This window comes from Macrotis lagotis, chromosome 1 (genome assembly GCF_037893015.1).
Source record: "Macrotis lagotis isolate mMagLag1 chromosome 1, bilby.v1.9.chrom.fasta, whole genome shotgun sequence".
NCBI classification, from domain to species: Eukaryota; Metazoa; Chordata; class Mammalia; order Peramelemorphia; family Peramelidae; genus Macrotis; species Macrotis lagotis.
This window is the reverse complement of record NC_133658.1, coordinates 871,975,446-872,002,510: the sequence shown is the minus strand read 5'-3', so window position 1 is coordinate 872,002,510 and position 27,065 is coordinate 871,975,446. Positions and strand designations below refer to the sequence as shown.

Here is a 27,065-nt window from a genome sequence, read left to right as displayed (position 1 = left end):
CCTTAGAACATGGTCAGAGCTAGAAGGAACCTTGGAATATAAGATGTCAGAGTTGGGAGGGGGCTTAGGAGAGAGACCATCAGAATGAGAAGGAACCTTAGATAATGCAATGTTATAGTCCTTAAAAACTATCTATGGCAGCTAGGTAGTACAGATAGAATACCAGCCCTGGAATCAGGAGGACGTGAGTTCAAATCCCACCTCAGAGACTTAATAATTACCTAGTTGGGTGACCCTGGGCAAGTCACTTTAACCCCATTGCCTTGCAAAAAAGAAATTGTCTAGCCCAGTTCCATCTCTGTAAAAAACCTTTCAGGAAGAGACAAAAGAGGAAGAGATGACATTGTATTTGGGTGTTTTGAAGTCCCCAGGAATACAATCAATATCCCTCATCTCCAGAGAAACATTGCTTCTAATCCACCATCACAAGAACATGAATTTTGAGTTTATCTTCCGTAGTGGAAATGGCAGTGTAATCATGCATGTTTTCTATTATCCAGAGGTCAGTTAACAACATTAACTATTTACCTTATGTGCCAATCACCGAATTAAGTGCTGGAATACAAATACAAGCAGAGAGATAGTCCCTTGCCCTAAAGGAGCTTACATTCTAATAGAAGACAACACAAAAGGAAGCTGAAAAAGAGATGAGAAGGTAAAGGAGCTGAACATGGCAGAGTCTTGGTAGAGAGCATCCTGTGGGTGAGTCTCCAGAGCAGCCTGGAGAGGGATGAAGGCATCTATGGCCTAGACCACCTTCTTAAAAGGGATGCTCTGAATCAGCCAATCAGAGGTGGAAGTTAGAGCGATGGAGAAGACTTCCATGAGAAAGAGGTTGGAGTGAGCTTCCGGGGAGAAGAGGTGTCACTGGTGTAGTGGAGAAAGAGTTGTGGAGATAGACAGCAAAGCGGCCAGATCATCTCCAGTCCACACACCCATGTATGAAACAGCCGACCAGGCCCATCTCCAGTGTACCAGGATTCCTTCATGGAATGCTACAGTGGGTCCTCATCACCTTTCACCTAAGCTCAAGCTAGGGCTTCCTCAGGGACCTTTTGCCTCTTCAGTCCATCGTCCATACAGCTGCCCAAGGGCCTTTCTTGAAGGCAAGAGCCAGACCTTGTCATGCTTTTATTCAACAAACTATTCATTGATTCTATTGGCTCTAGGATTGAAATGCCTGTCTCTTCTTGGCCTTTAAAACCTCTCATAATCTGGCCCCAATCTACCTTTTCATCTTTAAGATATAGATATAAATGTATACTCACATACATGTATATGTCATGTATATGTGTATATATGGGATAGCTAGGTGGTGCAGTGGATAGAAGTTGGGAGGACTGTCCTCTGTCCTCATCCACTTAGCACTCACTGGCTCTGTGACCCTGGGCAAGTCACTTTACCCTGATTGCTTCACATCTAGGACCATCTCCAGTGGTCCTGATCTACATCTGGTCACGAGACCCAGGTGGCTCTTGAGAAGGTGAGACTGATGACTTAGCACAGCCCCTCCTCACTCAAACCCTATTCACTTGCTTGTATTAGCATCACTTCCTGGTGTCATGGTCTTCTTCATCAACAAAGGACAAACATCATCATCATCATCATGCATTCAGCAATATATATATATAAATATAAATATATATACAAAAATCTCCCCTTTACCACTCTACTCTACAGCCAAAATTGCCTTTCAGCTGTTCCTTATGCATAATCGTCTCTGTCTTCCATGCTGTAGAATAATCATTATCATCATCAACATTTTAGTTAGCATTTATGTAACTCTAAGATTTGCAAAATACTATACCAATATTATCTCTATGATCCTCACAGCAGCTCTGGGAGGTAGAGACTAGTATTATTCCTATTTTATAGTTGAGGAAACTGAGGCAGGCAGAGATTAAGTGTCTAGTAAGTTTCTGAGATTAAATTTGAACTTAAGTCTTCCTAACTCCAAGTTTGGTGCTCTCAGCACTATGAAGCCACCCAGCTACCTTCAATGTATTCCCTCCTTACTTCTGCCTCTTAAAATCACCTTGTTTCAAAATTAAGATCTGTTATCTTCTACTTGAAACTTTTCATGATCCCCTTCAGTTATCTACACCTCAGCTAGGTGGTATCACAGTGGGTAGGGCACTGGACCCGGAGTCAAGAAGACCTGAATTCAGATTTGACTTATTAGCTGTGTGACCCTGGGCAAGTCACTTAACCTCTGTCTACCTCAGTTTCCTCTAAAATGGGGATGTTAACACCTACTTCCAAATGAGATATTTGTAAAGCCTTTAGCACAGTGTCTGACAAATAATAGGCACTTAAATGCTTCTTTCTTTCTCACTATTACCTTGCATTTATTGGGATAGGAAGTATAGAATGTAAGCTCCTTGAGGACAGTGATTGTCTCGTGTGTGTGTGTGTGTGTGTGTGTGTGTGTGTCCAGTGTCTAACACTTAGTACACACCAATTGTTTACTGATTGACATAATAATTCCTTGTTGATTGATCAAATCACTTATTTGGAGGTGGTACATTTGAGCCCCATGAGCTCTAACCTGAGTTATTTTGTGTATGTGGTGAGCTTTCTTTCTTGCCTAGTAAGATGAGAAGAATAAATATTGTTTGAACTAAATTGAAATGAATGACACGAAACAGCAGGTGAGTTGGAATTGGAATTGAATTGTAAAGGGAGGGGGGGTTAGTTGCAGTCAAGAGGATCTGACTTCAAATCTAGCCTCAGACAATTAACCAGCTGTGTAATCCTGGTTAAATCACTTAACACTAATTGTTTCCCAAAAAAGTCAAAACGAAAGGAGGGAGACGGGTTAACCTGGGAGAATGAGTTGTCAAATTTCACAAGACTTCTTCTCTTGCAGATCTGGATGAGACCCACATGTCTTGCAGCCCACCTCCCAGTGTCAGAACCGAGAGGACCAGACCTCAGGACAGTGAGTGAATGGTTACCTCCATCTACTTGTCTCCCTTTCCATTACCCCTGTGGTGCCCTCTAACCAGGACCACATTTCCCCAACCTGGGATCCAAGTCTTAAGACCAGAGTCCAAGGCTCCTGCCTCCTTCAAAGTATGGCAGAACACTTGGGCTGCCCAATTCACAGAATTCCCATAGAAAGAAAACTCCCAACCTTAGAAGACTTAAGTTGTAGTCTCACCCATTTGCTCTGAGATTGTAGATAAGGTATTACTTTCTCTGAACCTCATTTTCTGGAATGCAGCATAATCTGGTGGACATTGAGAACCTGAATTTGAAACTGGCCTGCCATTGACTCTCTGCATGTCCTTGGAAAAATCCTCTAATCTTGATGGACTGTTTCCTCATCAGTAAAATAAAGGACTTAGACTGCATGATCACTATCAGCTCAGAATCTAAAACCCTAAATGCAACCATGTAGGAGAGGAAAGGGAGGAGGTGACATGAGATCCCAGGAGTGTGGGCTCACAGGATTCAATACTTAACATTGGACCAGAGTGCAGGTTATATAATAAAGGTCCTAGGTGGGCAACTGAGTGCATTCACATGACGCATGTAAGGGGCACTGTGTTCTGCCTCACTGTGGGCAGTGTGACCTCAAACCTTCCTTTAGATAATTGAAAGTCACAGTGTGCTTTGGGTTAAAGATTGTAATAAATAGCTTTCCCCACATCCATCCCTGACCTGGAAACCTTCAGGGTGAAGGAAGGGAACAAGGAGGAAGAATTGAAATGGGATCTTTCCTTCCCATCAACACTCACCTTGAAAAATTGAAGTAGGAATATGAGAAGATTGTTGTATAACAAGGAAAATGCAGTGCTACACAATAGGCTCCACCACCATTCTGGGTCTCAGTTTACTCAGCTAGAAAATGGAAAAAATACCAGCTCTATAGACCCAAGGGAAATTTACTTGGAAAAGATATGGGAAAGTGATGGACAAATTGGTAGACAATGTTCAGTCATTTCATTTGGGTTCAACTCTTTATGACCCCATTTGGTATTATCTTCTCATAGATAGTGCAATGATTAACCATTTCCTTCTCCAGCTTATTTTACAGATGAGGAAACTGAAGCAAACAAGGGGAAGTGACTTGCCCAAGGTCACCCATCTAATAAGTGCCTAAGGCCAGATTTGAACTCAAGAAGATGAGTCTTCCTGATTCCAGGCCTAGCACCCCATACACTATGGTGCCAACTCGTTGCCCAGACATTATTAAGGGAAGAAGTAGACTTATCTCTACCCACCTATAGTATAAAATTTTTCCCAGTTCTAATATGTTAGGATTCTGCATTCTTCCTCAGGTTCCCTGTACAAAACATTTTTCAATCCTGGCCCCAACCTTAAGACCTCGGCGACCCTCTTTGGAACCAGGTAAGAGCTGACCAGCTGACTTACCTAAGCTGGGAAGGGAGTTCAGAGTTATCAATGAAGTTGAAATAGTTGACAGTCTTCTACACATGTGAATAAAGGGCCCTGAGATATACATATGTCAAAAACGGTCTCCTCCATGAAGCTGCCACAGTATCTGTAATTTTACCACTAAATATTATTCCTTTGGATAGAAAGTTACCCTCTGTGGGCTTCTCTATTAAAATACAAGCCTCCAAATTTTCCTCCTTCCTTTCCTTGAAGAGATGAGGAACTGCATACTCTATTAGAGCTAGTTCATACATTGTGGGATGGGGGTAGGGGCTAGAGGATCTATTTTTCTTTGTCACTGGGGGAGGGGAGAGGAAAGAAAGGAAGAAGGGGGGATTACATCTGAGAATAACTAAGATTAAAACTGAAATTATTAAATAAAGCATTATTTAAAAAGGGAAGAAAAACAAGCAATAAATTCTTGATTGAAGGAATGAATATAGTGCAGTTCTCCATCCCCTTAGAAACCAAGCTCATTAAATCCCTAATAGCTTCTTGTGGATGAGTTTTTCAGATGCTTTCTTTCTGATAGGAGGAACTAATCAAGTGGAATATGAGGATTCTGGGGGTGGAGATGAAATTGCAGAGTAGAGAGGGCACTTTGGATAAACCCAGTCCCCTTCTAGGTCCTGTCACTGACCAGACTCAGCGCCTAATCCTCTTAGGAGCAGAAGATGGACAGGTGATTCAAGTAGCACTCTTTCAAAGATAGGGATCACCCAGGACAAGAGGTTGGGTCTTGGGTCTCACTATCAGTTTGAGAAAAGGAAAAGATGTCTTTAATGCTTATTCAAAAGACTTCAGTTTACAGATACTTACTATGTTCTCTTGGACCAATCCCTTTCCTTCTCTAGGATTTGTTTTCTTTATAAAATGAAGAGTAATCCAACATCAATATTCTTCCTGAAGACCCTGTATATCTAAAGCTATTCCCAGCTCTGATATATTGTGTTCTTCCAACTCTTCTATTCTCTGTCTTAAGCTTCTTGATGTTCTCTGTTTTAATGTTCTCTGTTCTAATGTTCTCTGATCTAGGACCTTTTCAACTCTGACACTCTCTATTCTAAATCTTCTTCCATCTCTAACATTATCTATTCTAAGGTTCCTCCCAACTCTAACATTCTGTGTTCTAAGAACCCTCTCAACTCTGGTTTTCTGTGTTCTAAGACCCATCCCAGCTTTAACATTTTGTGTTATAAGAACCCTCTCGATTCTGACTTTCTGAGTTCTAAGAGCCCAACCAGCTCTGACATTCAAAATTCTAAAGTCCCTCCCAGTTCTAACATTCCCTCTTCTAAAGGTCCTCTCAGGTCTGATCTCCTATGTTCTAATACCCTTTCCAGCTTTTACATTCTGTGTTGTAAAGTCTTTCTCAACTCTGATATTTTGTATTCTAAAGACTTTCCCAGTTCTGACATTTTGTGTTCTAAGAACCCTCTCAGTTCTGACATCATATGTTTTAAGGCCTTTTTCAATTCTGACTTTGTGTTCCAAAGTTATATCCTAATTCTGACATTCTATTTTCTAAGAACCTTCCCAGTTCTAATGTCTCTTCCAGCTCTGACATTCTAAATTCTATGTCCATCTAATTTTGACATTCTGGGTTCTAAGAACCCTCCCAGCTCTAACATTGTAAGTTCTGAAGTTATTTCCCAGTTCTTTCTTTCTGTGTTCTAAGGGCCCTCCCAATTCTGACCTTTCCTATTCTCAGGGCTTTCCCAACTCTGAGGACCTGTGTTCTCAGGGCTCCCCTCTCCAGTTCTGACAACTTGTGGTCTAAGGGTCCTCCCAGCTCTGACATCCTGTGTTCTAAGGTCCCTTCCCAATTCTTGTTTTTTGTTTTTGGTTTTTTTTTTACTCCCTTCCCAATTCTTAACATTTCACATTTTAAGATCTCTATTGATATCTTGTCTCTAACTCAGAAATAACAGCTTAAGGATTACTTTGGATAAGAAGCCAGAAATTAGAAAGGAGGAGTGGTCAGGGAGGGTAAAGGGATGGATCTCTCTCTCTCTCTCTCTCTCTCTCTCTATGGTAGGGAATGATGGTATATTGAGAATTATTAGAGCCTGGTCTCCTCAGCAAGTAACTTCTGGGAGAGTCAGAGAGGCCCCAGGACAGGCTCCTGGAACATGGGAGTAGGGGGAGACACTTACAGGAGATAGAGTTAGTCATACTAACTTTGACCTCGTACCTTGGTGTGTTTGAACAGGCTGAACCTGAATAAGAGCAGATTCTTGACTCGAGCAACCAAAGGGTTGGTGTCCAAAAACCCAACACCACCTTCCCAATTACAGGAACCTGCTGCTGAAACTGAAAACATGGATTATTTACCTCTGGTAAGTTCCCTGATACCTGTGCATGTCACTACCTGCCCTGGGAGATTAGGGTGTATCTGAAGAGTGACAGAGGAGAGGCCTCATTGGATTGTGTTCTAAGAGACTGACCAGCTCTTGACATTCTAAGCTCTAAGGTCCCTCCCAGCTCTGACATTCCCTCTTCTAAAGGCCCTCTCAGGTCTGATCTTCTATGTTCTAAGACCCTTCCCAGTTCTAACTTTTTGTGTTCTAAGAACATTGGCATTGCCTTACTGTCTCCAGTTCATAACAAGGTTGGGTTGAAAACTTTCAATGATCCCTCCCTCCACCCCCTCTCCAAAATGAAATCCCTTGCAACAGTACGGGATGCAAACCTGAGTTCAACTCTGTCCAAAGGACTATAAGATTTCCCATACCCTTTGATCCAGCAATATCACTACTAGATCTGTATCCCAAATAGAGCATAAAAAAGAAAAAGTTTTCAAATATACAAAAAAATATTTAGAACAGCTCTTTTTCTGGTGGCAAATTGGAAATTTAGGGGATGCTCATAAATTGGGCATCAACAAGTTATGGCTTATGAATGTGATAGAGTGTTGCTGCTCTGTAAGAAATCACAAGCAGGCAGATTTTTTTTAAAAAACTGGAAAGTCTTACATGAACTGATGCTGACTGAAGTTAGCAGAACCAGGAGAACATTATAAACCTAAGAACAACATTGTGTGATGATCAACTATGATGGACTTAAAACTCTTCTCAGCAATATAGTTATGTAAGATAATTCCAGAAGATTTGTGATGGAAAATGCCATCCATTTCCAGAGAAAGCACTATGGAGTCTGAATACAGATCAAAGCATACTTTTTCAAATATGTTTTTTGCCTTTAATTTCTCATGTTTTTTCTCCTTTTCTTCTGATTCTTCTTTTACAATATGACTAATATAAAAATATGTTTAACATGATTGTACAAATATAACCTGTATCAGCTTACTTGCTATCTTGGGGAGGGAGGAGGGAAAAAAAGAACCTGAGTTCCAATCCCAGCTCTGCTACTTCCAACCTGAATGACCTTTAGCAAGTTACTTCTCCTCTAAAGGGCCTCAGTGTCTTCATTTGTAAAATGGGTTGAACTAGAAAATGTATAAAACCTCTTCCAGCCCTATCTAAGGTTTCTTCCACATCCAAACCAACATTAAATGATCCAGAGATCATAAGATAGTAACTAATTAATATGAAATAGTAGTAGAGTATAGCCAGTTTAGAATTAAGTACTAAAAATTATTTTCAGAGTGAAAAGGTTGCTCAGTTTGACAGGAGAATACCCCAGCTTCACCATCCACTCCCTGGGTGACTTGGGGCAAATCACTTCTCCCTCTGTTCTCTTATCTGTAAATTTAGGGTTGAGATGGTCTTAGGTCCTTACCTGATGCAGCTCTATACTCCCATCGTCCCTTCCAGCTCTGCACTTAGACCCTTAACTTCCTTTTACTACCCAAACCATGGACCTGAGCTGCCCACAAGAGACACAATTGGCTGGTTTGAATACCCACTTCTCTCTTTGCCCCTATTTATCCTCTGATATATCATCTGGGGGAAAAAACCCTTAGAAAGCATAAAAGCCCCAGTATCTGATATTATCATTATCACCAAAACAAGGACATATATATACACACACACACACACACACACACACCAAAGGAGAAAGAGAACGGAAGCATCAGATCATTTGGGGAGACTTCCTTTCTCTCTCCTCCTCTCTCCTCACCTCCTCTTTTCACAATTCCTCACTTGGTTGCTTTTCTCTCTCATTTCCTTTTCCTCATCACCACTTTATTTCTCTCACCCTCCCCTCCCTTCTATCCCTTCTCTTTCATCTCCTCCTTTCCCTCCCCTCTAGCCCTCTCCTTTCTCCATCTTTTTCATCCAAAGTCAACTAACTCTCTCTCCACTTCTTCCAATGTTAGTAGGGCTGCTTATTCCTTCCCACACCAGCTAGTGCTCCACTAGCACAGAAGCAAATTTTAAAAAAGAAATGGTCTCCAAAGATCGAGAAATGCCCCTACAGGCCAATTGTTCTCCAAATATTATCTAGATATCTGAAGTCTGACTTCAAAGTTAGTGGGGGGAGAAAGGAGTCGAGAAAAGGGGACTGTTGGGGCTGATTTCTGGGAAAACCAATTAGCAGAGATAAAGAACATTGAGAAGACACTGAGTGTATAAGAGAATAACTAGGTGAACAGGATTCTCTTCCATTGTCTTACTTGTTCAATATGTTCAACAGAAAGAATATTAGAATAGACTTTAAAAAATCCGTGTTCTAATCTTTGCCATCTATTTTTTGTGTAACCTTGGAAAAGTCATTTATACTGGTGAACCCTATTTTGCTCATTTCTAAACTGAACAGATTGACCTATTTCACTTTCGAGATCCATTTCAACTCTTCTAGTCTTCACGTTCTATGTTCTGTGTTCTCTTCTTAGCTTCAACATTCTACATTCTAACATTCCATATTCTAAGATTCCCTCACAGCTCTGATTTTTATAGTTCCTAACATTTCAAGTTCTAAAGCCTACAAAGAAGTCCCCAGATCTTTTTCAGACAAACTATGTCCCCCATCCTGTTACTTGTAAAGTTCTGAGCCCTCATTATTCCAATTAACTTTTAAAAAGTTTAACCCAATCAAATTTCATCATCGTGATTCAGATGTCTAATATCTTTGCCAGTTATGTGTAAATCTTTGAACTTAGTAAGAATGGCATCTAATCCTAGTCATCCATTATACATAATATTATGAATATATGTGTGTGTGTATTTATTTAACAGCTCTGGGCCCCAAGACATTCCACTGGAGACCTTCTTCCCTGTTGATATTGAAACATTAATTATGACCCTCTGAGTCTGATCATTCATCCAGTGTGGAAATTGCATTAGCCTCTTTTCCACAAGAAAAGTATGAAAAAATTTTGTCCAGTGTTTTGTTAAAATCTAATCAAACTTGACCATTCCCTTGATCTACCAGTCTATTAATTCAATCAACAAAGGAAATGAAGCTGGTGTAGCCGAACTTATTCTCAATGATGCCGTGCCAGTTCTGTGATGCCTATAAACATTTCCAGATGTTGTCACACCATCTTTTTAATAATAGAGAGGTTAAAATCTCGCCAAGAAATAAACCAAAAATTCCTGATCCATCATTTGCAGATTCTATTCTCTTCCCTTTAAAAAAAATTAGGACATTTGTCATTCTCCAACCTTTTGGTATTCATTCCACTCGCCATGATATTTCAGAGATCACCAACCATTGATCTTATTTGCCAGATCTTTCAGTATCCAATGACACTATCAAGGCTAATGACTTGAATTCATTAAGGGCAAATAAGTGATCTTTTACTGTAGATAGATATCTACCTTGACTGTCAACTCCAATTACAGATTTTTGTTCTGTTCTTTACAATCCACAGATCCTTGGCCAAAAATATAAGAGTTTAAACCCCTTTTTGTCCCAAGCATTCAGTTCATCATCTCATCCAACCAAAGCAGCAATCTTCTTATTTCTTTGATTTCTTTTACTCACCGTAACTTTAAAATTAAAAAAAGAACCCTTCTTACTTTTGTTGTTCTTAACTTTCCTCACCAACCTCAATTTATTCTGACCTTTAGCATCTCTAAACCTATACTAGGTCATACTTTCATATCCATACTCTCTTACCTACCCTCATTTTCATCTTCCATAGATGTCTTTTTAAAAATATCAATTAGTGGTGCAGTGGATAAAGCACCGGCCCTGGAGTCAGGAGGACCTGGGTTCAAATCCAGCCTCAAACACTTACTAATTACCTAGCTGTGTGGCCTTGGGCAAGCCACTTAACTCCATTTGCCTTGCAAAAAAAAAATATCAATTGTTTGATGACTAAACATTGATCTCTTTACATAATTCTTTTTTTCTTCTCTGAATAATGAAGTATATGCCTCAGGCATTTTTCAGGAATTCATCAAGAATGTCTAAGAAGTTAGTACTGAGAACTGGTGAAATGAAACTTATGGCTGGGATATATCTCTGGAAGAGGCCAGACATTAATTGAAAGAAAGAGAATAGGCAAAAGTGGGGGGGGGGGGGTGAAGGAAGATAAGAGAGAAGCAGCATTGAATATATAATTTAAAAGATAACTTTATATAAAGAAATGCAGAAATCAGAGAGACAGAATACTGGAGAGAACTTGGTTTAATAAGATCAGTAGAGACAAACAAAAGCAATTTTATCATTGGACAAAATAGTCAAAAAGAGGCAATGGATGAGGAGTTTAGGGTATAGATCAGACACCTGATCCAGAAGCTTGATTTAGATGGGACAAGGACATTATTGTTCACTACATATCCACTAGAACTCTCTCCCTGTCCAAAGCAGAGAGAGAGATATCTTGACTTGCCCAGATTATCATTTCATCCTTCAAAAATGATTGATCTGTCCAACACTGGGGTTTTCTTTACAAAGATATTGAAGTGGGGGGCAGCTAGGTGGCACAGTGGATAGAGCACCCGCACTGGAGTCAGGAGGACCTGAGTTCAAATACAACCTCAGACATTTAATAATGACCTAGCTGTGTGACCTTGAGCAAGCCACTTAACCCCATTGACTTGCAAAAAAAACAAACTAAAAAAAAAAAGATATTGAAGTGGTTTGCCACTTCCTTCTCCAGTTTATTTTATAGATGAAAGAAACTGAGGCAAATAGAGTTAAGTGACTTGCCCAGGATCATACAGCAAGTAAGTGTCTGGGGATGGATTTGAATTTAGGAAGATATCTTCCTTATTCCAGGTCTCATGATCTATGCAGTACAGTGCCACCCGTCCGCCCTTTCAAAAAGGAGAGAAACCAACAAGTAGAAATTTCATTCTTGAGCTGATCTCCCCAACAAGGAAGAACCAGTTGCTGGGGGTAGAAATGATGAGAATGTTCAAGAAAATCAACTACTCCATCCTAGAATGTATGAGAGAAGAGAGGAAAACCAGGAAGAATTTAACATGTGCTCTAGAGTTAGAGTGATCAAATTTCAAAGATTTCAGCGAAAAGTTAAATAGGGTCTCACGAACTAAAATTCAGCCAGGGAAATCAACCCAGACAGGATGGGAAGTTTCCAAAAACTAAAATCTAAGACACAAAGAGAAAGCATTCTGAGGAGAAAGAAAAGACCTGGGAAACAGCCAGTGAAAATAGTTGAACTTGGGAGAATGAAGTATCATGTCACTGGCCCTTTGAGTATGTGTGGGGAATAAAGTGAAAAATCCAGAAAGATAAGAAGGGATCAGGTTATGAAAGACTATGAAAGCCAGACAGAGGTTTTTTTTTTTTATTTTTGATCCTAAAAATAGTGGGGAACCACTGGAGTTTATGGATCATGCCTATGTTTAAAGAATATCAATTTGACTACCAAGTAATAGTATAGACTGGCTATTGTGAAAGTCCACGTAAGAAGGGAACAAATCTTAGTTAGCACACAGATAAAATTCATAGGCCTTGATAAGAGATTAGATATGAAGACAGGATATGTGAAAGAGAGACTGAGGATTTAGGATAATATCTAGATTTTGAATCTAAGTGATTGGTAGGATAGTGGGTACACTTAACAGTAATAGAGAAGTTAGGCTGAGGGTAAGGTCTGAGGGAAAAGACAATGTCTTTAAAACATTCAGTTGGATATTTCAATAGATAACTAGAGTCTATAAAGAATTCAGTTGAAATTTTCCAATAGACAGTGGAGATGTGAAACAAGTTCAGAAAAGAGTTTAGGACTAGACAAATAGATCTAAGAATCTACATAGAGACAATAGTCAGATCCATAGGAGTTGATGAAATCACCAAGTAAAAGTACTAAGAAAGAAAAGACTAGGACATATGAAAGAATTAGATGGGACATCACAGTTAGTGAATGTGATCTGGATGAAGAGAGCAATGAATAATGAAAATGAATGCTCACGCAAATAGTCAGAAAATCAAGAGAGAGGAGAATCATGAAAACCTAAAGAAGAGAGTACAAGAAGAAGAGACTAATTGATAGTATCTATAGCTACAGAGAGAACAAAAAGAAAAAGGAATGAAGAAAAGTCATTATGGTTGGTTATTAAGAGATCACTGGTAACTTTGAAGATAGATGCTTCAGGTAAATGATGAGGTCAGATAAGAGAGAGTTAAGAGAATGAAGGGGGGCGGGGCATTAACTGTAGGCAGCCTTCTCTTCAATTTAGCCAAGAAAGGGAGGAGAGAAAATAAATGATGACTATCCAGAATGGACAGGTCAGGTTGAGGCTGGGGAAGAAGTGGGCATGTAAGTAAACAGTCAGTATACAAGGAGAGATCTGAAGACTGATGAGAGTCTAGGGATGATAGAGAGGGCAAGCAAAAACACCATCTTTTCACATGAAATGGATGAAGAAGAAATAGTAAAGAAGGGATCTGAGAGATGGGAGATGAGAGAGAAGAGAAAAGACATAATTCTTTACTAATGGCCTCAATTATTTTTAGTGGCAAATTAACCAAAACCCTCAATGGAGAGAGTTGGAAGAAGGAGAGACTTGAAAGGCTTAAGAAGTTGGAAGAACCCTTGTGATTAGCAGGATAATTTAATTAGGGAGGCCTTGCTGCAGTGAAGGTTCAGTTGCAATTATGGAACATAAATTTCTAGTAGACTCTGCAATTTTATTATTTCTTCCATCTTTGTTCAGAGGTATAGAGGAGGGAAAATGGGTAGATGGTGGAAGTAATCCAAGACTACAGTTGGGCAGAGCAAGACCTTTGATCAGAGGAGGAGTCAAATCCAAGTCTTAGAATCCTGCCACAGGACACTTGTTAGCTATATGACTCTTGGCTAGTCACTTCACTCTGTTATTTAGTTTAACTAATTTAACAGGAAGGATTAGATTTGATGGTCCAAAAATGCCCATTCATCCCTCAATCAAGAATTCTATGAATATACACTCTTGTTACCTGTGCCTTTTAGAATCTTCAGTTTCCCTTGAGTCAGATGCCTCTTCCTTCTAGAAGCCTTTTCTGATTCCCTCCAGTTGTTAGTGCACACCCCTCTCCCATTTTTTTATATTTGCTTGTCCATAAACATGTTTTCCCCCAATAGATTATAAATTCCTTGTGGGCAAGGGTTGTTTGTTTGTTTTGTTTTGTTTTTGTGTTCCCAGGATCTAGCACATCACCTAATTGTGCTGAATTTAATTTGAGTAAGCAAACTGAGATTTGAAGAGACTTAACCAAGGTCTCACAAATGGTAAATGTCTCTCAGCCAGATCTCCCTGATTCCCAAGTCCAGCTTGTTTTCCATAATGGGATGCTGCCTTCATGAATTTTATGTATATGACTTCTAAGCCTTTCTTTCTTACCATAGGTTTCTCTACAGATGGCTTCAGGTGCCTTCATACTCAACCAAGCCTTCTGCAAAACCACGGGCATCCCCATGGAAAAATTAAAGTGGACCTCACCATTCACCTACCATCGTGTGACACTAACTTCCTGCTCCCACAATTCTTCCCGTGTCCAAGATCCCCTTTACCTGAAGACCAGGAGTACAGGTCTCAAAGGGTCCAGTAGTACCACACCAAACAGCTCAGAGACCTTCTGCCATATACCCTCTACTGAGCCCCTCCTGCCCCCAACCAAAAGCTTCCCGTGCCATTCCTCAGACTGGTCCCAAGGGACTGATAAAAGGCAGACCTTGGAGCTTGATGAATACCAGCTAGCTGGCAAAGTGTGGGCCACAGCGGTTGCCTTGGGTTGGCTGGAAAACAACTCGGCCTCCTACTTTGTGGAATGGGAATTGGTAGCAGCTAAAGCCAGCTCCTGGCTAGAAGAGCAACAAGTCCCTGAGGGCCGCAACCTGGCCATCGTGAAGAAGGCAGCCCAACAGCTCTTTGTCCTCCTGCGGCACTGGGACGACAACCTTGAGTTCAATCTGCTTTGCTATAACCCCAATAGTGTGTAAGGCTTGGGGGGATAGGGTGGGAAATTTGGGGTGAGGGAGGGTAAAAGAGCAAATGGGGCCTAGGAGAAACCCTTGAGGCTGTGGCCAATATATTTGAAAAAAATCAATAAGAGGATTGAACTGGGAGTCAAAAGGCCTAGGTTCTAATCCTGACTCAGTCCTAAATCGCTGTGTGACCTTGGGCAAGTCCCTCTTCCCTCTCTGAGTTTCAGTGTCCTCCTCCATAAAAAGGAGGACATTGGACTCTCTGAGATCTGGTCCATTAAGCTCTAAGCTCCCTTACATGCTCTCCTTAGATCTGATATCTTCAGTGTCTGAAGTAAGTACTTTATCCTCCCTTCTAACTTCCAGTGGTGTTGACCTCAAAGAGAAGACCAGTGACTCCCTTGCCCTGTCCCTATTTCCCAGTTCTGCTGCTTAACCTCCAGCCTCCTAACAACCTAGGGTCTTGGGGACCTAGCCTAGCATCTCTGGAGGAAAAGATCTAGAATGACTTGGCTCTACTCTGGGATCATCCCAGCCATCCATGAGCAATAGAGGTAGCAGGGTCCACCAGACCCCAAAGGAATTGTGGGATGGCTCAGCCTCCTCATCTGGACACTTGGCATTTTGGCACAGAAGGAGGGAGACACAAGTAAGGAAGACAACTCGGCCTCTAATGATTCTAAGACGAAATGTCAAAGGTTTCTCTTCCCCAACCCTGAGGTGCTACCCCACCACTCCCTGATTCCTATTAACACCTGAAACCTTAGTGGTCAGTTGGCTCCCAGCCATTGGCCCCCATAGATCTTAGTACAAGTATAATTTCTTCTAATCAAATACATCTCCTACCCCCAGAACTGAGCTTCCTTGAGCTTTCCTGGGCTTGATCAGCCCCCTCACCTGATGCAAAACCTTTGCCTGCTCTGATCTTCAACTTGCTCATCTATGAGTCATATTCTAGTCTGATGACCTCTAAGGTCCTTCCATTCCAAGTTTTCCCATCCTGTCCTCTTAAGTTTCCTTGCCAGAGAAATGAGTTGAGGAGCTCTGTTCCAAAATCTTTCAATTCTAGATCCCTTCTTTCTCTGGCATTCCATGTTCTAGACACTGTTCTAAGAGCCTCCAAACTCGACATGCTCTAAGATTGCTCCCATTTCTAAATTCTTAGACCTGAATCTCATATACTCAGTGTCCTTGGAGAGTTGACTTCCTGGAGCTGTCATCACTATAGAGGACAGGTATCCCAATTTCTGCCCCTGGGCATAAACTCTTCTCAGAGGAAAAACAAGCCCTCCCCAGAAGGCAGCACCCACAGGCAAGAGTTCTGTTTCCTTTGAAGAGCTTCATTGTTTGTTAATTAAGAAACCAGGTGTTCTGGGGTCACAGAGTTTGACCAATAACTGCCCGTTATAGATTTTGAGAATAGTAGCAAGATAAACCTCCTAGCAGGTTAAAGTTATTACTTAACTGGGAGGAGACTGTGGCAGATCACTTTCTATCCCTAGCCCTCAGTGTATTGTCTTTAAAATGGGGTTGTTGGATGAGGTCCCTTCCAGCTCGAAATTTCATGACCACCTGACCCCACAAAGGAACCAATTGAAGGAACTTGGAAATGTTTTTCATGGAGGAAAAAAAAATATATGAGGGACAAGATGGTGGCCTTCCTATTTGAAGGCCTGTTAGGAAAGCCTTTCTCTTCTGCTGCCACGCCTGTACTTTTCTCTATCCCTTAATGTCTTTAAACAGAAGTTACCGAGATTGCTGAGAGGAGATTCTGACTCAGATCAGAGGGTCTGGATGAGCTAGATTCTGTGATTCTGTGATTCCTTTATGCCCTCCAGATGTATAGCAAAGGGTGTTAGCTTTATGGACAAGGGAGATACTCACCTGAGGTAAAGGGAGCAAGAGGAGGGAAAGAGGTAAGGGGAAAAGAGGAAAAGGAAAAGGAGAGAAGGAGAGGGAGGAAGAAGAAAAAGAGGAGGGGAGGAAGAGAGGAAGAAGAAAAAAAGATCAGGTCTAAAGGAGATAGAATGATATCATGGAGACACCTTCTCTAGAGGAAAACCTCCGAATGCTTGTATGATCTCTAGAGCAAGTCTTTTAACCTCTCCAGGCTATGATTTCCCCATCTGGAAAATGAGGGCAGTGGACTCAATAATCACGTTTGCAAGATTTTGAGTGTCACATTTTCTCCTTCCCTGCTTTTTCTCCTCCTCCTCCTGACAGAAAGTAATCTAATATAGGTTATACATGTATAACTTTGTTAAACATAAATTCATATTAAGCATATTGTGAAAGAAGAATCAAATCAAAATGGATAAAAAGACATTAGAGTGAAAAAATATATGACAACTTTTAAAAATTAAAGATAAGGGAAGCTAGATGGCACAGTGGATAAAGCACCAGCCCTGGAGTCAGGAGTACCTGGGTTCAAATCCATCCGGTCTCAGACACTTAATCATTACCTAGCTGTGTGGCCTTGGGCAAGCCACTTAACCCCATTTGCCTTGCAAAAACCTAAAAAAAAAAATTAAAGATAGTTGTGGTTTGCATTTAAAGTCCATAGTTCCTTCTTTAGATAAGGATGATTTTTTCCATCACAAGTCTTTTAGAAGTGTCTTTATTGTACTGCTGAAATGAGCACGTCCATCACAGATGATCTCATCCAATGTTGCTATTAGTGTGGACAATTTTCTTCTGGTTCAGCTCACTTCATTAAGCATTAATTCACACAAGTCTTCCCATAGCCTTGGTGTTTTGTCAAGTTAGAAAATCAGCCTAAATCAATTTCTCAGGCTTCTTCCAGTTCTAATCCATCTCTCTTTTTTCCTCATTGAAATATAACATAAAACACCTTCAAGTTTGCATAGCATTTTACAATAGGTCATCTCCTTTGGCTATCCCAACATTGTTGTGAGTTCCAGATATATTCATGGGATCCAAGAATTCAAGAGCTAGAAAAAACTTCAGCAGCCATCTAATGCAACCTGGACTGTCCTGGAATGTTATCTGTCAGTTAAACATTTATCAGGCACCTACTAAGAGTCAGACAATCTGCTAGGCTCTAGAGATTGTCGTCGTTCAATTGTGTCCAACTCATGATCCCATTTGGGATTTTCTAGGCAAAAATACATTTTCTTCTCTAGCTCATTTCACAGATAAGGAAACTGATGAAATATACAGATTGAAGTATGATATAGCCAGTAAGTGTCTAAATCTGGATTTGAACTCAGGTCTTCCCAACGTCAGACCAGTGCTCGCTCTGTTTTATCACCTTTACCACAACAGCTGGGCAGACTCTAGAGATACAAAGATCAAAACAATCCCTCAATAAGCTTACATTCTATTGGTTGAGACAAGTACACATATGGGTATATGTGTGATAAATATAAAAACAAATACATAAAGACAAGGTAACTTGAGGGGAGGGCATTAGAAGCTGAGATCAAGAATGAATTCATGTAGAAGATGTCTTGAGTTTTGTCATTGTCTTGGTTGAAATTATTTCTATGATTTGTTGTTTGACCAACTCAGTCTTTCTTTCCATGGCTCTTGATTCTGAGGCTTTTTTTTAGGTTGTTTTTTTTTTTTTGCAAGGCAAACGGGGTTAAGTGGCTTGCCCAAGGCCACACAGTAAGTAATTATTAAGTGTCTGAGATCGGATTTGAACCCAGGTACTCCTCACTCCAGGGCCGGTGCTTTATCCACTATGCCACCTAGCTGCCCCTGAGTCTGAGTTTTTAAGAGAGATTGTATAAGGCAGAGTAAGGAGAAGGAGGAACTGTGGGCAGTGCAGAGATATAGGAGAAATGAAAACGTCATGAGTGAGGAATAGCAAGGCAGTCAGGTTGGCTGACTTAAGCTGGTAGAAGAAATTGGGACAATGTTGGGAAGGTCTGTAAAAGAAAAGAGAGTTTATATTTTATCCTAGAGAAGATAGGGAGTCAGCTGAATAGGGGAATAGCATGGTTAAATGGGCACTTAAGAAAAATCACAGAGAATGGACTGGAGTGGGAGATTCTTGAGGTAGGGAGACCATGTAGGAGGGTGTTCCAATCATCCAGTTGATGAGAACCTGAACTAATTTCCTGGCTAGGTGGGTGAAGAGTAGGAATGGATGGGGAGGGATGTCATAGTAGAAATGGCTAGATTTGTCAGTTGATTGGATGCATGAGATGAAGATAAATGGTGAAGTTTTAGTCCTGAGAGACACTGGTGGTGATTCCAAAGAAACAGGGAAGTTTGGGGAAGGGGTCGGTTTGGGGTGGGGGAGAAAGTGAGTACTGTTTTAAACATTTTATATTTGAGAGGTTTATAGGACACCGTTTGGAATGTTCAATAGAGGACTTATAATGTGGACCTAAAGCTGTGGAAGAGCCTAGGGTTGAAACTCAAGATCTGTGAGTCATCCATTCAGAAAAGATGAATAAATCCATGAGAGACAATGGGGTCACAGAGAATAGAATGAGAAGAGGGTCTAAAGTAGAATTGATCTTGAAGCTTCGGATGAGGGGAGCCTCTCACTTCTCCATGCATGCCATTATTCCACTTTAGGTTAGCTCTAAGGCTGTTTTCTCTTGCAATTTGTTTCTTTGCAACACCTCCCATCCATTCAGCATCCCAAACAGGGGTCAATTCTTCTCCACAGAACAGCTCTTCAGAATTGAGAACAACTTTGCTGGCCCCCCTCCCCCCTCCAAATTCTTCTCTAGACTAAACATCCCCAGTTCCTCCATGGCACCCTAGACCCTTCACCTATGCTGGTCGCCCTCCTCAGGGATAAGCTTTCCAAGTTATCATTGTCCTTCAGGAATGATTCCCAGAACTGAATACAACACTGTGGATGGGATCTGACAAGGAGAGAACCAAGGGCCTTAGGAACTCTACATTTTGAATGAAGAAATTGAAACTCAGATTGCCACTTGTTCATGATGAAATAGCTAGTGAGTTGTTATAAGGTAGAATCTGAATCCAGATCATCTTCTTGTTTCCAAACCCAACTCTCTTCTCAATCCCATGATTCTTCTCAATTCAATATCACTTTATTCTTCCCCCTCCATTTGAGTGCTTCAACCAATCAGGAAAGCTGAAAGAATCACTGTTCCCAACTAAATGAATTTCTTGATGTCTGAAGCCACTGATGGTCCTCAGGGAACATCTAGTTCACATGGGAAAGAGCAAAAAAAGAAATTCAGGAGACCAAAAAGGATAGGACAAAATAAAGTTGATTTATTTTTGAGGTCCTTTTCACCTCTAGAATCCTACAATCCCATGAGAGGACACAACCACTGTCAAGCTCCAGTCCAGTAAACAAGGAATAAGCATCTACTGTGTGCTTAATGGGAGTAAGACAAAAAAGAGCCCCATGAAAAGCTGAGACCTGCAGTAATCCTGGGCTATTCCCACCCCTATCCTGCCCTGTCTAATCAGTATCAGTTGTCTGTGCTTTCCTCTCTCCAGGGGCCTCTCCCATGTATACCTCAGGCACTCTCAGGGGAGTCCTCAGAGGATGTCCCATGGCAGCTCACTATGGGGTATTGAACATCTAGCCAAGATTCTCACTGACAGGCACCAGAACCTGTCCACTCAACTGAGAATCTAGCATTGGGTTTAACTCAGTGATAGAGCTAAAGTTGGTTTCCTTTAGACAGGCCATTATGACCCTGAATGGAAAGAGAAATACCTCTGGTATGGTTAACTCAAGATCAGTGTTGTTGAATGCAGGGAAGGTTCTAGGTCCACTGGCTTGATTCTCCCTTCTGCATGGGGGGTGAAAGGAGGGTATGAATGTAAATATTTGCCACAAATGACAAATATACACAAAGACACAAACACCTACCACCTTTTCTTATAGCCAGTGGTTCTGAGACCTGCTTAGGGAAGGTGGTAATGAATATTAGAGCTAACTCACTGGAAAGAGGGTGACAAATTCCTAATTAAATAGCAAATTAGAAATTATGAAAATCGAAGAAATAAAATGGAATGAAAACTTAAACTATTAAAACTAAGAGTTGTTTTTTATAAAAAAAAAGCCACAAAAAATAAAATAGATAAACTTTTGATTAATTTGATTAAAAAGAAAAAAATCTAAATTACCAGTATCAAAAAAGAAAAGAACAAATTTACTTCCAATGAGGAAAATAATTTGGAGCTATTTTGCCCAACTGTTTCTAAGTGAAATGGATGAATATTTACAAAAAAAATATATAAATGGAAAGGGTAAAATTAGTATCTTAGATTTGGAGTCAGAGAAGCTGAATTCAAATCCAGTCTTGCTACTTATTCCTTTAGGATCTTGACCAAATCTCTGCCTCTAAACTACTTTTTCTTATCTGTAAATTGAGGAGGTCAAACTAAATGACCTCCATCATCCTTTCCAAGTCTGGAGCCATGATCCTATGAGCTCTGAGATCCTTCCAGCTTTGTGACTGTGAGTCATTCAAGGATCTCAGAGGCAGAGTGAACTTCCTGTGTTGCTATGTCCATTCCCCTAGGAATCTCCAGAAAGCTGCCTTCCACTTACCTGCTCTTTGGACTTCCTGTGACTGATCAAGCCCCATGTGGGTGAAAATTGCCACTTTCCCTTTTGGCTAAAGAAATGACCTGTTTGACTCCCCTTTCTCTATGGTCAAGGAATATAGCAGGTCCATGAAAAGAGGAGACATTTAAGGGTCAGGTCCAATGCCAAAGACCCAAGGTCAAGATAAGAGCATTACAATGGGAAACCTGTTTTTTTTTCCAAAAAGACTTAGATCCTAGTCAACATCCTTGGTCCATTCCAATCAGATGCCTAATCTGGGAGCAACTGGGCCCACAGAAAAGAATCACCCAGACCAAAAACTGCTTCCCTGGGAGATCACTGACCTTGATAATAAACATGGTGATCTGCCAGCCACATCAATTCTCCATTCTTCAAATGCCTAAAGTGCAGAGACATCCAAATGAAGGATATCAGTGATTGGTTTTAACCCTGAGAAGACATATAGTTACTGAGGATAGGCTAGCATAAGCTTTAGGATCTCTGACAAAAACAGTGTTTGATAAGGACATTGGCCCAAAAGAAACCCTTTCAAGACCCTTTCATCTCCATGGGTCTTGCCTCCTTGCATTCTCATGTTCATTGACTGATGCTCCCTAGGCCCTGTTATGCCTTTAGGCTGAACACAGCAGACATTTTCCAAGAAAGCACTCTATCTCAATTCTAACCCTGGAGGGATCCTGCAGGAATCCCTGGAACCTGGCCCCTGGGGATAGTAATGCTGCAATATGGAATTGGAAGCATCCTACCCTCCACTTCAGGACAGGACAGCTAAAGCTATTTCTACATTGGCGTTGCAATTGAGGTTCACACTCTTCATTACCTGATGGAGCCCACAGTGTCCTCTCCATAGGCTTGGAGGGTCACTTTGAGAGTCCCATGTCACCAGATCTTTGAGTCTCTTGAGTGGAAAAATCAATAGATTATACAGTTGTGGTCAAAGACGTGTGGAGAGCATCACAAAGGCTTATCTACCCTGATGTTTGGTTGATGATATACAGCCATCAGCAGGGTCCCACACCTCTGTAACTGGTCTTACCTTAGCTCACACAGTACCGCCATCCTGGCTTCTCAACAGTACTGACTCACCCCTTTTTCCACTTAACATAGCAAACTTTGTCCTGTCTAGGCTACAATTAATTTTTGGCCTCCAGGGTGTCAAGCTTGCACTGGGGCCCCATGTGGTAGTCTCAATTGTGGTGCCTATGTTGTCTTCTCACCATCCTTCCAGTGGCTTTGGCTTAGGTGACCTAGTCCCATTTCCTCTAGTGCCTCAAGTGCCTATATGTAGACCCCAGCTCCATGCCCACCTTTCCTGCTCACCTTTCCCTCCGATGCAGCATCAATAAAGCTTGCTTTCTACTGGAGAAACTATTGGTGTCAGTCAACGACCAGTCAATTCATCTGCCCCCTAAGCAGAGGTTTCTGTTCATAGACTAATGGTTTATTTATTTAACTGGTGGTCTCTGCCCTGACTAGAGAAGCCAAAACATTTTTTCATTGAGCCTGGCAAAATGACACTGTACTGAATAACAACTCCCATTTTTCTAGGCCTTTGAAAGGCACAGAGTACTTTAGCTTTGCCAAAACCCAATGATGGAAATCCCGATATTATCATTCTCATTTTGAAGATGAGGAAATTGGATCCTAGAGAGGTTATTTGCCCAAAGTCAAATAGCCAGTAAGTGTTAATTAGAACTTGAAGCATGCTCTCCCAACTCCAAATCAACCACCTTTTCTACTATCCTGACTCCCATTTTTACTAATGTTTGTCCCTTTGTCTCCCTGGTCCCCATGAGGTAGGTTGCTGCCATTTTTTTATACTACTGGTTCTATTCTCTTTAAATTATCCTCATTGTAGTCTCATCTCTTTGCCACCTCCAGAGACTCAATGGCCCCAGGATTCATAAAACATCAAATAGTTTTGGACATTTCTATCAGTCATTTTATTTCAAGATGGTGGTCCAAATCACAAATTGAGTTTTGGTTCTGTCCTAATGCCATGCCACTGTTTGACTGTGTGACCTGGAGCTGGTTAGTTAACTTCTTCCATGGAGTTATTATAAGGAAAGCATACTGGGTAAGGAGAAAAGAACACAAAGTTAGGTGTTGAGATCTGGATTAGAGTCCCAGCCCTTCAATAACCAGTCCTATGACCTTTGGACCTCAGTTTTCTCATCTATAAAATCAAAGGATGTGGATTCACAACCTGGCTTGGCTACTTACTACCTGTGTGACCTTAGGCAAAACTCTTAGGCAAAACTCTTCTCCTCCTACCTCCACCCCAGGCCTCAGTCTCCTATAAAAAGAATGAACTAGACTAAAAGATGATCTCTAGCTCTGACATTCTGTGATCTGAAGTGTCCCCAATTGGACATAATTGGGAGCCCTAGTTAGAATCATACCCTCAGGTGAGCTCTATAGAGAGTCATTAAAGAACAAAAAAGTAAGGCAGCATCTGGAGTGAGTTGTAGCAGGAGCAGCTCTAGAGGTGTAAGTCAGAGGACCTGGGTTCAAATCCCAAGAGGAAGCAAGGAGCTAAATACAGAGAGAATGCTAGATGCAGTTAGGTGGTAGTGCAAAAAACTCTGGCCTTGAAGTCAGAAGGAAGGAAGGAAGGAAGGAAGGAAGGAAGGAAGGAAGGAAGGAAGGAAAGAATGCTAGAGGAGTTAGAGGATCTGAGTTTAAATCCAACCTTAGCCACTAGCTATGTGATCCTAGGCAAGTGAAAAGAGAAAAAAATGAAAAAGAAAAGAATATTAAACAGGAGTTAGAAGTCCTGCGTTTAGTTTTCCACACTGCTGCATCCTTCCTTTGTGTATATATTCAGTTCCAAGATTTAGAGTTAGGAAGGACCCAAGGAATCCAGCATCCACATGCTAAGGCCCAGAAAAGGGACAAGGTTTACCTAAGGTCACCTCAATTAACAGGTATAGTAATGTAACAGCCAACATTTGAACCCAGATCCTCTGACCCTCAGTCCAGTGCTCTTTCTATTCAAAACCTTGGATTAAACCCTTTTCTGTATTTCATTTTCTTCATCTTTAATCCCTAAGGTCCCTTCTAGTTTTAAATCCTATGGTTCTATGAATGGAAGTCATCTTTTGATATACTAAGAGACCCTAATTAGAAAAGCTAATTAAACAAACCATCAAGTTGGGCTATAAGTCCTTGGACTGAATTCATAGGTTCACCCTTAATCAGCTTTTGTTGTGACAGATACCCTCTGTCTGATATATAGGGCTTTGAGTCAGCTCTCTCCTGAGGGAAGAAGAGGGGGTTCACCCTTATCCCATGTATTTTTGTGAACCTCAAGCACTCATCACTGGTCTGCTATTGTCCCTCACTCCAACCTTTGTCTATCATGGCTAATTCCTCAATAAAAGTAAACTGTGAATGAATCTTTTCTTTGGGTGGTTATTTTTCCCAGAGGTGGACAAAAAGGGTCATAGCCCTGGGGCTAGGGAAAGGGAAAGGGAGTATCATCTAATAGCTACCCACACTGTGTAGGGATTTGAAAAAAAAATGTTCTTCAGGATTCCTTTTTGTCTCTCCTGGGAGGGAGGGAAGAGGTTGCTTTGGGTAGAAGGGGTTTGCAGTCAAGATTCTCAAGGCTATTTGGGGTACATTTAAAAGAGAGAATTATGGCTCTAAGTTGTAGTTTCAAATCCTCACTTTTCTACTTAATATCTGGATGACTTTTTTCTTCACTGGACCTCAGCTTTCTCAACTGCAAAATTAAGAGATTGGAGTAAATGTTCTCTTTATAGTTCTGACCCTAAAGGATTTTTGTAAAAGGAGGAAGTGACCAAGGTCAGGACTATGTAAGAGGACCATTAATTTGACAGTTGTGCAAAGTCCATCTCCAACAGTGCTCAAAATTGGGGCAAGTAAGAGGTTCAGTGTATAGAAAACCCAACCTGGAGTCAGGAAGACCTGAGTCCAAATCTGGCCTTAGACACTTAATAATTGCCTAGCTGTGTGACCTTGGGCAAGTCACTTAACCCCATTGCCTTAAATAAAATAAAATTTAAAAAAACAAGTGCTCAAAAATGACTGCTTTGTGAGAACTATTGGCATCACTGAAAAGCCTCAGTTCAATTCAATAAACATTTGTTAAACGCCTACTATGTACTGTATATTATGCTAAGCAGAAAAAAAGGCTGCAAAAGTTTCTATCCTTAGGAAGTTTAAAGTCTGATGAGAGAGCCAATGTGAAAACAAATATATACAAAGCAACCTATATACAGGATAAATAGAAAATATTAACAGAGGGAAGGTGAAATCCTGGACTTAAAAGTCAGAGATCCATAGTCAGAGTGGAGCAGGGAGAACTGTGAGCATGGGAAGAGCTTAGGAGGATGCCCAGAGCCAAGAGACAGAGGGTCTTGTGTGTGGAACAGTCAGGAGGCCAGTGTCACTGGAATGAAGAGTACATGATGGAAAGTAATATGTAAGAAGACTGGAAAGATAGGAGGGGGGCTAAGTTAAGAAGGGCTCTGACTACCAAATGGATCTCCTAGAGGCAATAAGAAGCCACTGATGTTTATGGAGTTGGGGGTGACAGAACAGTCTTGTTTTTTTAGGGAAATCATTTAATGTTCTCTGGTAAATGACTCACCTCTGCATCCAGTCTGAGCTGATGAACAACTCATGAGTAGTCAAAGTCAAGAGTTCCGCCCTTTTAAATCTCAAAACACACTCTCCCCTGCCCTCCCCCACTGAAAAGCCTTTCCTGACTTTCCCTGACCTCAATAAGGACTTCCATTTGTGGCAAGAAAGCCAGGACATATCCCGCTGCTTCCAGGTTTGCCCAATGAGATTAGGGAAGGGCAATGTGCTATAAATATCACCACCAACTTCAGAAGACACAGAGGGATGGAGACGGAGAAACAGCCAACCCCTAAAAGAAAGTTGACAACACTCACCCTAAAATTCATATAGTGGAAAGAGCACTAGACCTGAGTTGGGAAAAACCTGGATTCAAATCATAGATCTTACTATGTGACCCTGGGCAAATCATCTAACCCATAGCTTTCCTATTTATAAAATGAGTATTTGGATTAGATGACCTCTTAGTTACTTTTTAAAAAAATTTTATTTAATGCAATGGGGTTAAAGTGACTTGCCCAAGGTCACACAGCTAGGTTAAGTATTAGAGGTCACATTTGAAATCAGGCCCTCCTGACTCCAGAACCCATGCTCTATCTACTGCACCACCTAGCCACCCTCTCTTAGGTCCTTTTAATCCATCTTCCACACAATTGCTTTACCATTCCTTGTTCATGAAATATCATCTCCCATCTGGCTTTCATTTCCCACTCCTTCCACTCCTTTGCCTCATATACCTAGTTATCTTCAAAATCCAACAAATAATGCCTATTCGAATTTCCCCAAGTTGCTAGAGTCCCCCCCCACCCCAAGCACTTTGTGTTCATTTTGTATTTATTTCCAAGAAATTGTCTGCTTCTCCCCTGACCTCTCCACCCTATTCCCACCCCAACCCCTGACATTTACAGGTAAGATACTTGAGAGCAGGGACTAGGCTGGGTTTGGTTTGGTTTTTTGCTTTTGTACCTCTAACACCTAAATTCAACTTTCCCTCTCCCCTCACACTCTACCCCCACAGGAATCAGTCACAGAATCCTTTTACCAGCTTGCTCTGGGAACTCTCTCAGTCTCTCCTTGCTCTGGCCAGGTTGGGTCCCCACTAGGGAAAGACAATCTCTACTCAATTTTGTTCCTTGGGCTCTTCAGTTGCTACCAATGCTGGCTCCCTCCCTTCAGCAGCTAAGAGAGAAAATAAGAGTTTCTCTTTGTGTGTGTGTGTGTGTGTGT

General features: G+C 41.1%; 1 protein-coding gene across 4 annotated transcripts in view; it reads left to right on the top strand.

Annotated features, from left to right (window-relative positions):
• VWA5B1 (von Willebrand factor A domain containing 5B1) overlaps window positions 1-17,065 on the top strand; it is a 129,186-nt gene extending 112,121 nt beyond the window's left edge. For 3 of the 4 annotated variants that reach the window (XM_074218241.1, XM_074218239.1, XM_074218240.1), the window contains 4 exons: window positions 2,870-2,941; window positions 4,287-4,356; window positions 6,617-6,743; window positions 14,114-17,065. In XM_074218241.1, the coding sequence (XP_074074342.1) occupies window positions 2,870-2,941; window positions 4,287-4,356; window positions 6,617-6,743; window positions 14,114-14,707 (863 nt within the window). In that variant the 3' untranslated portion in view covers window positions 14,708-17,065. The remainder of the gene's footprint in view (window positions 1-2,869; window positions 2,942-4,286; window positions 4,357-6,616; window positions 6,744-14,113) is intronic. The other variant, XM_074218242.1, reaches the window with a different exon arrangement.
• Window positions 17,066-27,065: the final 10,000 nt, after the last annotated feature.